The following is a 12,298-nucleotide window of genomic DNA, read 5'->3' as shown; positions in this document are numbered from 1 at the left end:
GAGGCAAGGGCAGGAACGTTTGCAGGTTGTGCTTCTTTGCCTCCCCAGGCAAAGGTCTTGCCCAAATAATTTTTTTTTTTTTTTTTGGCACAACTGCTTTAACAGCCTGAGAGTTTTACATAAGAAAACACAAGAGGCCATCCCTGGTAAACCAGAAGGGAGTAGGAAGGTTGAAGAGCAGCACTGGCAACATGTTACTGAATTTCTACTGAATGGAATACTCTGGAAAGCAAAGTTCAAAATATTTACCTACTGCAGTTAGAAATAATGGGCAGTAGGAATAAAATGATCTGGATAGGGTTTATGCAGTTCCTCTAATTGCACAGATTTGCCACATTTTGTTTTCTTCTTGTTATTCATCAGAAACATTGAAAGTCCTTGCCTCTAAGTGTTGCCAAATTTAAACAAATCCCTCTGCTGACTGGGAGACTTAACTTATATAAACACATTGACATATGAAGTTTTATAGAGCACATTTTTAAAAATTCCAGTTAGAAAAAACAAAGCACCAAGGCTTAGCATGGAAAAGAATAGCATCTGAGCATACACTGAGTGGCTGTTTCAACGCAGATTCTGGGAGTGGGGCAGCTAAAGGTTGCACGAGTGGATTTTGGTTTGGTACGCTTGATTTTCTTTAAATGGCCTGGACGAGAGTGAAAGTAAACGCATGTACACCTTCCCTAAAATGCAAACCCAGATGCTCCCTGTCGTGGCACTGTCTACACAACTGGGCTTCCCTACCCAGCGTGCAGACCTCATCTATTCCAGTTTAATAACTGCTAACAAGAGAAGACTGCTGTCATCTGTAGAGACAACTGTTAAGAGTCTCACGTGTCCTAGGCAGCAGGTCAACCCACAAACCTGCTCTGAAAGTCCTGGTCCCTCAGCCCAGCCTTTTCCTACCCAGCTGGTGATGCCCGACTCTGCAATTTATCTCTTGGCTCTTCTGTTATCCTGGTCTGCTTTGTTCAGCCCCAGTCTTCATCCCTGCAGGCTCCCCAGTCCTACACCTTGAGACGGGTTCCTGAACACCAACTTCTACATTTTTACACTAAGCAAACAAAGCTTTAAACGAAGCAGGAGTGAGTCTTCCCTCTTCTCAAGAGGGCACCCCAAGCACAAGGCTAGGGAGTCCCTGTCACAGCTGTCTTTGGCCACAGAAGAGGACACGGCTCGCTGGCTCATCCACAGGTTTTGGGGCCAGGAGCTGTGGCACCCAGAGGGCTGACCCATCCTCACTGCCCAGTGAAGAAGTTGTAAGTATTTCTAGGAGTGGGATCTGGGACGTGAATGAAGGGAGGTTTCAAAGTACCTAGGAGGAAAGGCTGAGTCTGACAGTTTGCCTTTTCTCTCTTTAGTATTACTGTCTCAGAAAACTGCCTGCTTGGCCACAGGCTGCTGTGGAGCTTCCTTCTGACATGGGACCTTCTCTGCTCGCTCTACAGGGTGCCCATGTCCCCCACCCACATGATACTGAATCCCTTGCCTCTCCTCCTTACAGCTGAGCTTTCTCCACACCCCTCAACTTCTCCTCACCATCTCCTGCTTTCCTCTTCTCAACCCAACCAGTTTCCTCTAAGTACAAATTACATGTTTCCCCCTCCCCTCTGCCCGAGCACTGCAACTCATGGAGGCAAGGACAGGGGAAGAGGCACACACCAGTTCTATAAAATGAAGGCCACCAGAAATGTGAAATGGCAAAACAAGACATTTTTCCCTATTCAGACTCCTGCAAGCAGCCAAAATGCTATTTTTTTTTTTCTGAAAGGTAGTGAGCAGTTGGCTCTTGATGAATACAGCGATTGAAAACTTGAATAATATTTCAAGTAAGCCCAGAACCTATCTTCCCTCTGGCTTCTTTATTTCAGAAGCACTTCACTCTTCAAAACATCACCAGGAAAGGACATTTCCCCAGCACGTGTACAGCACTGCAATAAAACAGCAGCACACCCAGGAACTGTTTTCAAACTCCCATCAAGGCGAGCAGAACAAGATCAAGGTATTAAAAACAATAACAAAGGTCTGGCTGAGGAGACGCTCAGCTTTCTCTCCTGCTATCTGCTTTGTTGATTCCCAGAGAGCCTGGGGTGGCTTTGAAAACCTTGTTCAGCCTCCTGGAGGCATCCCAGTTGCATCCAGCCAAGGACATGTGCTTGGGCAAAGAAAATTCACAGTTCCTTCCTGGCTTCTTCTGCCACGAGCGAGACTGCTCCTTATCAGTTATAAGAAACTGTCCCATCAACTGATATAATCTTGCTATTTTGAAGTTTGCCTGTGCTCCCAAAGCTAGAGTTGTCAGTTTTATCATACTGCTCATTGCTGTGAGGAGCTCTCAGCCCTCCACGGTAATAAAGGTTTCCACACTTTTTGTGCAAGATGAAATTTTAGGGGAGTCAAAAAGAACACTTCATACTTCTGACTATAGCATGAGCCTGGCTGAGTTTAATTTCTTTGTCTAATTCCCTGTATATAAAACTTCACTATCAGGAGCATTTGTATTGTACTGTGGGAGTTTTAGCATCCATCAAAGAATTTTCATTAGGACCTTCTGCGGTAAAATGAATTGCAATCCTGACGCTGAAAACCACTCTGTGCTGCGGGGAGCTTCACTTCTGTCCAAGAGGAGGATTAGTGTGAGAATTAACTTGCTTCTGGCCCTGCTGCAGTGCTCTGGCTCCCCTCACACAGTATAATCTCCCTTCCCATTTGCTCTGAGATTGAGTGTGTCCATAGATGGAGCCCATCTGTCACTCATGGTGCACGTCCTCAACAACCTCCTTAATATTCCACCTTCCAGCAGATGAGGTCACTCGAATGAAACCCCAGATGTGGGCTCACCTGGCGCTTACCATCTGCAACAACAGACCACCCCATGGCATGATCTTTTCTACCTGCTCTGGCTGCTCTACAAAATACCTAATGATGATGCTCACAGACAGACCAGCTGCAAGGTAAAGGCGTTAAACACCTGCATCAAAACCCACGACTTTCACCTTCAAGACTAAGTCAGCCCCAAGGCAATGTCAGATTTTGGACCTTTCTGCGTAGTCGCTACAGACGCAATGTACCCTATAAACACACAGGGTATATGAAACACGCATCCTCCCAACGTTCTGCTTGCTGGTGACAATGCAATAATGAAGATGGAGGATGGTGGACTTGTTAGGCTCAGACATCACGATGTGAGTATTGATGTGCTGAAAGGAACCCTATATAATAAGCATAACATTAAGGTCCTCCATCAATCAAATTACGGATTCTCTATCTCATCTTATGCAATTATCAGGTGTCAGAAAATAACTTTTCCTAGTATCTAAACTTTGCCCACTGCACTGTATTTTAAAGCATTCATCTCTGAAAAAATAATCAGAGCTTTTAGTCTGATAAAGATATGGATACAAAATGCTAGCCCTTGGCAATCTCAAGAAAAAGGCAACCTTTCGATGTTAAATATCAGCCTGACTGACTCTTTCTTCTAGTCCTCTCCCAGAGAAAACTCCCATTAATTTAAAAGGAAGTTTCAACAGATAAGGTCATGTGTTTCGACCCTTACCACTTTTGACATTCAAAAATAATGGAATCTATTGTTGCAGCAAAAAAGAGCCCAATAAAATACTTGTATTAGTATTTATTTTTTGATAATTACTGATGTTCTATGCAGGTGGGAAACCTTGGGTGCATGCCTGTAGGACACTAATGGGAAAATTTTTTTCCAGGCGTCACATTTATCAGTGCACTAGAAGAAAATAAGCCTGTATTACAAAGTTTCATGCTGGCTCTCATTATGCCATGTCGCAAGCTTGTCCTTTGATTTATTATAAAAATTAAACATATTTTCTCAGTGAGATCAGAAGTATTAGATGAGAGGTCATGGAAATGTTGGCAGAAAAATGCTAGTTTTCTGTGTGTAAAATCTTTTCTATTACACATCCTAGGTTCAACCAATGCTGCTGAATTGCCAAGGGGAGTCTGGTAGGATCCTGGTGGATTCCCAGTTCCCCAGGGTTGAGGATGATGATCGGTTGGGTCCTCAGCTCTCATACAGTCCAGAAGTAAATCCCTCCCCCCCACCTCCTGCAGGGTGCTCAGCAAATATGACATCCTTGTCAATTTTGCTGCAGTTAGTAGCAGGGGAGCTGACAGGAATACCAATTTTGTACAGCAGCTGCAGGATACTGTTAGCTTACTAGAAATGAATTTTTTTTAAAAAAGAAAGGTTTTGGATTCAACTGAGATCAAACCCAGTACTGCAATCGGCAAACATTCCTGCAACCTGGAGACCCAGCTTTTAAATTGGTTTTTCAGACACTGAAGTCCCTCTTACCAGGGGAGGAGATGTGCTGGCATGTCTGGTAAAGCTTCCTATTTCTCTGAGAAGGGGAAATACATGTCTTTACTCTGGTTTCAAACACTGTCTACTTTCCAAATGTTTTGGTAAATGAGGCAAATCAATGTAACGCTTCTTGTAATCCCCTGAGCAGACTATGTAGGTGTATTTAAGCCAGCTTCAAACTCATCAGTCTAACCACAGCCAGTACGCAGCTCAGCCCGACCTGCTAGAGACTGGATAAACCATACAGATACATACTAGGTGGGCTGGCAACTCATAGTACCTCCTAAACTGCCATGGTTATCCTCCTAGTTGTAACCAACTAACCCAGCATGCTGGAATTAGCTTCAAAGTAGTTGTCACCACAGCATCCATGCATCTCTAAGAGCCACACAGTTTTCATAGAAATCCTGCTACACTGCACTATGGTTAGTGCCATAGCCTTTTTTTTTTTTTTTTTTTTTTTTTTTTCAGAAACGTGCCATTTTTGGTGACAATAGCTTCTCAGCCGCCAAGTCAAAAAATATGATCATCACTCAGAGTAATACAGCCATCTATTCCAATTCATTAGCATTTGCCTGACAAATTAAGAGACCAGCTTAAACAACACGCAGTAAAAAGCACCTTCAGGTATGAACCCTGAAACCCCTTTTTCTGCATTTAACCTCACGCAAGAATTCACACTTAGCTAAATGAGACTTCTTGTGCAATTATGGACCATTTTCAGGAGTACAGGCTTCTAGGTGCCAGAAGGTACAGTCAAGTCCTGCCTGAAAGCTTCCACTGTGCAATAAACAGGTCACAGAGCAACTGGGCTGTTATTCAAGCCTCTTCTGGCACTTTGAGGAGCAAGTTCCTCACTGCTTTCTTTCTAGTTCTAGTGAGAACAATAAGAAATCAGAAGACAATTCTTTTCTCACAGACAGTCCAGGCTCAAGACTTGCAAAACCACATGTAGTAATTATTAGTCATCATGGAAGAACAAAGAAAAGAAACCTTCTAAACAGATCACAAAGCCTGAAAACAAACATGCCAGGTACAAACTTGCACCATGTGCATCAGTGCCTGGATCTGGGATCCTTGCTCAGACCACTTTACAATATAAAACTAAGTTTTTGCAGTTTTCCATACTTATTTTTTAATTAAGAAGAGCCTTAAACCAGAACTGTTAGAAAGCGATGGCAGAAGGAGGGGTGTGGTAGAAGGAGAGATTTGTTTTTCTCAGAAAACGAGTGACACATCTTTCCTGCCCAACGGAACAAATAATTTATGGTTACGCAAGTTACTCAACACAATGTCAACTCCTTTGTCATGTGTTTTTCTCGCTCCTCTGTTAGCACTTACAGGGGTTTGAATGTGGCTAAATCCTCCACGAGTGCTGTCCTTTCATACTGCCGTTTCCTTTAGCCATAATCTGCTAAATCACTGTAATAAGATTTCTTCTGGGTTACCCTCCAGCTCTAGCTGCAGAAGCTGAATATACAGCTTCAGTGAGCTGCTGCTTTAATTGTAGCGCACCCAACATGTTGTTCTGGGGTTTTTTTTAATAAGAAAAAGCTGGTAATAAAGCTAAACATCTCTTTGAATCTCAGCAACCTCTCCAAGCCAAGCTTCAACAACCTTAAAGACATGTATAAATTGGGGCTGCATTACAAGTTTTTAGCCTGCTTGAGCAAACAGTTCCAGATAAACAAACCAATCCAACTGTGACTCTTACCTGCTGAAGTGTGCTTAAATTTTTCACTCTTCTTCTTCCTCCATTTCCATGGCTTAAAAAGCCTTCCAAGAGTGGCAAATTTGCTTCTTCTTCTGATTGGAGGCGTGTGAGTCCCAGGTACTAGAGAATCTGAACGCATTGCAGCCAGTCTTTCCACTTCCTCAGCTGTAGTTCAACAAGGAGAAAAAAAAAAGAAAAAAAGAGGGGGGGGGAGAAGTGAAATAAATGCTTTAATAAATTACCAGAGAACCACACAGATGGTCAAAATTTTCCATGGTTACAGCAAAGAGTAAAAAAGGGGGAAAACTGTAGTCCTCATTATTTTGATGCTATTTTCTTTCCTTTCTGTGGAATCCATAATCTACTGTAAAGACCAGTATTAACAATCAGATTCAACAGGAATGTGGACTACTACAATAGCAAAGCTATAATCTTTAACAAATTGTTCTGCATCACTCTAGACAGGTGGCAGCCCATCCGCCAGCCCTTCCTGGGGAACTGCGATGGAGACTGGAGAACAGAAAGCTCCAAAAAAATGATGCAATACTGCTTAAAAGAAACACTGCAAGTCTTTTTTATTTTTTTTTTCCGCCCAATGGAAAGAGACATTTCCATGAACTAGAATTTATCAAGAGCAAGAACTCTGATAAATAATAACCCTCTGGTATCATTACAGTGTCCATTAAAACTGCCTGGGTTACAAAAGGGGCTGCATTAGGAACTCTCTAGTGACAGGGTGCTAAAAATGCATAGATTCATAGAATCGTTTAGGCTGGAAAAGACCTTTTAGATCATCGACTCCAACCATTAACCCAGCACTGCCAAGTCCACCCACAAACCATGTCCCTAAGTGCCACATGTACACATCTTTTAAATACCTCCCCATCAGCCTGTTCCAGAGCTTGACAGCCCTTTTGGTGAAGGAATTTTTCCTAATATCCAATCTAAACCTCCCCTGGCACAACTTGAGGCCATTTTCTCTTGTCCTGTCGTTTGTTACTTCAGAGAGGAGACGCATCCCCCCCCCCCCCCTCCCCCAGCCTACATCCCCCCATCAGGCAGCTGTAGGGAGCCATCAGGGCCCCCCTTGAGCCCCCTCATCTCCAGGCTCAACACCCCCAGCATCCCCCCACCAGCCTTGTGCCCCAGCCCCCTGCCCGGCTCTGGACATGCTCCAGCACCTCAACATCCCTCTTGCAGTGGGGGGCTCAAGTCTAGTCCTGTTTTTCTGCTGGCTCATTCCCCTCCAATTCTTATACTTGGCTTTTAACACAGGGATTTTGGGAATTTTAACAGAGTCCACACTTAGGGCTGAGTTCCTTGGGGGGGATGGTTATGGGTTTTCACTGAGCTTCTGTTGTGAAAAAAATCAGTTTTCTGCAACTTTTACACTATGATGCATCATGATAGTCTCAATACCTACAAAAAAATCTGAAGAATTTAGACTACCCTTCCTCCCCAATGACGGCAAGAGAATTCTGGGGGCAGCCACTTGGCACAGTTACATTGCAAGGTCCCCCCCTCGCATTTTCTGGGAAAATGTATGCTGATAGTTTTGAGAAATGACATCCCTGTGATTAGAGACAGAGGAAAGCCAGGACCACGAAGGAAAACACCAACAGGGGGAGGGTACCAGTAGCCCAGGACAAAGGGTCTCTCCATGCTACAGCTGCCAGGGCTGCAATAAGCTCTCCCAACCCTGGGCTGAAGCATGCACTCTCTCTCCCTAAAAAAAAGCATCTGCGTAACTCAGTCAGCATACAGGAGCAGGGGTTGTGTCCCCCCTTTTTTTTTTTTTTTTAAGGTTGTAGGTGTTTGGTTTTGGTTTGTCTTTTTCTTTTTTTTTAAGGGGTACCGTTTCCCAGACTTGCGTTGTAATGCGACGCTGCCAGTAAAACTGATTTGAGCGGTTTGCACACACACCGTCTGGATTCATAACGACAGGACACAGATCGCCACCTCTCCTGCTCTGGACACAGCAGCCCCATGTTTCTATTTCACCTCTAGTATATTAAGTATTAACCTCAGCCATCAGCATGGGCTCAGGAACCTTAGCAAGAACATTGCTCTGAAGGGATGAGCACATCCACTCCACGCTGACAGAATATCCAGAGATTTTGGCTGGCAAATTCTTACGTGTCTCAATGGAAATTTTTCCAAGGCTGTAAGTGTGCCAAACATAAGTCAGTTTTCATGGGAACAGCCAGAAACGCGCTTCTAACACAAAGGAGGTTTATTATCAGAACTCCAAAATGAAATACTATTTGAGCCCTTCAGGTTTCTTGCAAGAAGGTTGGTTATTTTGTTATTGCGGGGTTTTTTTGTTCATTTTGAACATTGGCAACCCAATCCCAATCCTTTTTCCTGTAAAATATCCCTGCCAGACACAGTTCCCTGTAACTGTCTGGGGGGAAAAAAGGTAGCCAGCAAGATACAGAGCGCCCAACTGTTTCAGTGGAAATGGTTAAAAACACTTATTCTTTGGGGTAACAGAAAGACAGACATTCCTGAGAACATCATCTTTCCATTTAAAGCAAAGGAAAAAAAAGGTAATCCGGCCAAAGCCTTTCATTCTGTTCCAGCTCTTTGTGCCCAAGTGCCTCGAGAAATACTTTCTTACCCAGAGAAGCCATCACAAGGCTCTGCCCTGTACAGGGGCTGGGACATGCTGCATCCAGGCTGGAAACTGCTTGGTTATGCTGAACAAACCAGGAGGGTAAAAAGAAGAGGAAATCAGAAATTTCCGTGTACTTTCTGATTTCACCAGAACCTGCTGGGCTTTGAAGACCAGCACAGGGTACAGACCACCTCCCTCTAGATGCAGATCCAAAAGGATCATGCCTTTTCCCCTTCCTGTATTTTATTTTATTTTTTAAGGATGCTTCTAGTTAAAGCACATAAGATCACACTGTGTTCCACTGCTGTGATTTTTTAGAAATGGTGCTAAAAGTAATGGGCTGGTATTGCCTTTGCTGCCTTACTCGGCGGATACAAGGCGTAGAAGCGGCCCATTGAGCAAACTGGGAATGACACACCACAGCTGCTGGATTAGGCTTCCTGCTGCACAAACCCACAGCTGAAACGTAATGAAATTCCTCTTGCTGCTCACCCTGTCTCCTTTTCCCCATCACTGAGCCACCGTTTCTGCTACCCAGGTGCCTCAGTTACTAAATCTGAGTTGCAACAACTCTCTGAGAGCTGGTACCGCTCTCAGCTGGTACTGCTGAGGCCATTCCCTGGAGAACTGACATCCCTTAAAGATTCTCTCCTTTCATAACATACGTCCCCTCTGTCCCACACCAGCTGTGCTCTCACTGCCCCTGGGAAGCTTTTCCCATTCAGGGTAAACAAGTATGGATTCACAGTCAGGCAAAACCAACACTGGAGTCAAAAGGAATTTACCCAAAGGGCGGGTTCATCATTTAAAGCCAAACACAGTGTCAAAACTGTTTCCATATTTTCACTGCTCTTCCCTGAATTTCAGTATCATCTCTCACTTGCATCTGTGCCCCAGGAGTCCTGCTGTGCTCTCCATCAGCCATGAATGTGGCCCTTCTCCTTCATCCTCTCCAAACACACACAGCTCCGAGCTAATGCAAGTAACAGCTCTTTTTCCCTCTCGCTTCTATTTCTCGGAAGGACCACCTCATTTTTTTTCATGACAAATACTCTCAAGAGCACTGCTAATTCAAAGCATAATAATCACTGGCTAGGAATGAAGCACATTAGCATAAAGCCATGACAGTTTTAATACAACGAGAATAAAAGCAGACCACAATGCGAGAAGTAAACGCCAGATTTCTGCGCTCTTCTTTGCTGCAGCATCTTTTGCTGGAGCTGGCCGTGTTTCTCTGCCTTTTTGACTCCTAATGACTATCGACTGGCTGTGGGCTGTGACACCCACTGCTGACAGCAGGCTCCGTAGGCTGCTTTCGCATGCTTGCTGTTCCCAAAAAAGGTGGTACTTGCACGAATGGAAACCAACCCAGGCCTTGCGCTTTTTTTTTTTTTTAATTATTATTTATTTTTGGCCTTTAAAGAGGCAAGCGATCCCAGCAGTCCCCAGCTTGATCAGTCTGCTGAACTGGGACAGGGAACTGCCACGTGCATTGGTGCCTGTAGTGACATTGCTGAGGTCTCATCCTGAGGACGGTGCTGCAAATGTGATGTTTAAAGGTCGCAGTTGCTGCTGATAGTCGGTGCTTCTCAGAACTTACTCTGACTTTTTTTCCAAGACCTGAGAGATCTTGCCAAGACAGATTGGTGCTGGGACCTGCACTTAGGGCAAGAGGGTGATGCACTCCCCTCCCACTTTCTTCTGTCCGAGCTGTCATCCCAGAATAACAACTGGGAAACTAAACCTGAGAGCTTTTCGTGGGCTGTTTGGCTGTGAGAGAGCTCTCAAGATTTTACTGTAGTCCCTAAGACATCTGAAGTTCATATAAACTGAAGCACTTAAGCCAGACTTGTGGCTTTAATGAGGAAAAAGCACCACAAATACAATTGTTTTGCATCTAAGTAACGTAAAAGAAATTTTACAAACATGATTGAAATATGCTACAAAGACTTCAAACACTAGAAGGTCTAAAAGTTAATTTCTTCTCTCACAACCCACTCCCATTTATGTTTTGTTTTTTGGTTTGGTTTTTTTTTTTTTTTTTTCATTTTGAAGCTAATCCTGCATTTGAGGGCATTTTTGGTCGAAATCGCTTTGAAGTTTGTGGGCTGTAATGTACTGCATGGACACCAGACCTGAACAAAATTGACAAGCTGAGGAAGCGCAGTTCGAAAAGCAGTTCTTCAAAACAGTTGATGTACCAGTCCAAGAAAAAAGGGGCCAGGCCATCTCGGACCTGCCGTGTTTGTGCTGATCAGCTCCACACATCCTGCCTTAGGTGCTGATTTCCCAAAGGTCCACTAAGAGATGACAATAGGGGTCACCTGCTTTTTGGATTTCAGCAGTGTAGCAGGCAGATCAAAGGCTCTCCCCAAGACCACAAAACTTAGGAAGTTTTCCTGGAGAACGACGACCAGTTTTGTCATTCCCATGCCTGTCTGGGAATCACAGCATCTATTAATGTTGCTGATACATAATACACCCAGCTTCCACTCTAGACAAAACCACCACATCCAGGTACACAGCAATTTCACTGCTGAAGGCTGAATCCCACCCATCCCATCCATGATCTTTACCACGACCTTCCTCACCCGTAACCGCACTGGGTTTTCTCTCAGACCATTTCTTAACACCCCACACTCATAATCAGACACGGGCAGTTTACTTCGCAAAGTTAGATCTAAGCCTTCCTCGGAAACAGCAATGGCTACATCCTGCTTTCTGTGTATTTGCACAAATCTGTACTAACAAGCTGAAAATTACCTTGGCCCTAAGGATGCAATTAACTAAATGTGCTATTTTATTTAATGACAATAATTTTATACAAATTAAAAAAAACCCCAACATAATACTCCTTATTCCCAATCCATGTCTAACCAGTCTTTATTCTGCAGATTGGTTTCCAACAAACTCCTGTTGCAAGGTTTCTTTTGAACTCTGCGCCCCAAATATCCTTCACTTCAGACTGCACAGACCTTATTCTATGAACTTGGTTCAATGCAAGATGCAGATGCATCATGCATCTTTTTGAAATGACAGGAAACCTGACCGACTTACTAGCTGAGCACTCATGTCTTCTCTTTACCTGCATGGGAACACTTTCAATTAAAAAAACACATTGTTTTTCTTTCAGGAAAACGGTTCATTTTCCGCTTTTCTATTATCATCTGTTCAGTTATTTCCCTTTAATTTCCCTTTGCACCTGGAATTAATTTTCATCAGCCCTGCCTTTACTATTTGAATTGCCCATTTAAACTTTTCCCAACTTCTCAAAGGTCTGTTTTCCAATGAAAGACAAGGCATGGCATGCAGCAGTCTAAACGCAGTCTTGCCAAACGAGGATGATTACCTCTTCGGTTGACAACAGCTCCCGCTGGATGTACGCATTTGCAACGGCACTGACTGGGTTGGCGTAGTGGGTTTATGAGCCATGAAGAGGCTGTCAGTAGCCCTGCTTTGCATGCGAAGCAACACTCATATTTTCCAACCCCTGCCAATTATTCCTGCAACCTAGGGGTGCAGCACTTTGCACTGTATCTGTAAACTGAATCTCTCACACTTCACCCTTGCCCGTTTCAGCAGGGTATCAGACTGTGGTACGGCTCTGCTCTCTGCTACGATCCCTCTTTCTCAG

General features: G+C 44.0%; 1 protein-coding gene across 2 annotated transcripts in view; it reads right to left on the bottom strand.

Annotated features, from left to right (window-relative positions):
* The window catches only part of PHACTR1 (phosphatase and actin regulator 1), a 301,039-nt gene that overhangs the window by 120,907 nt on the left and 167,834 nt on the right, over positions 1-12,298 (bottom strand). For both annotated transcript variants that reach the window (XM_056330031.1, XM_056330030.1), the window contains exon 2: positions 6,048-6,212. In XM_056330031.1, coding sequence (XP_056186006.1) covers positions 6,048-6,212 — 165 coding nt within the window. The remainder of the gene's footprint in view (positions 1-6,047; positions 6,213-12,298) is intronic.

Source organism: Falco biarmicus, chromosome 3 (genome assembly GCF_023638135.1).
Source record: "Falco biarmicus isolate bFalBia1 chromosome 3, bFalBia1.pri, whole genome shotgun sequence".
NCBI classification, from domain to species: Eukaryota; Metazoa; Chordata; class Aves; order Falconiformes; family Falconidae; genus Falco; species Falco biarmicus.
The sequence above is the reverse complement of the archived record's forward strand: the minus strand, read 5'-3'. Positions and strand labels throughout refer to the sequence as shown.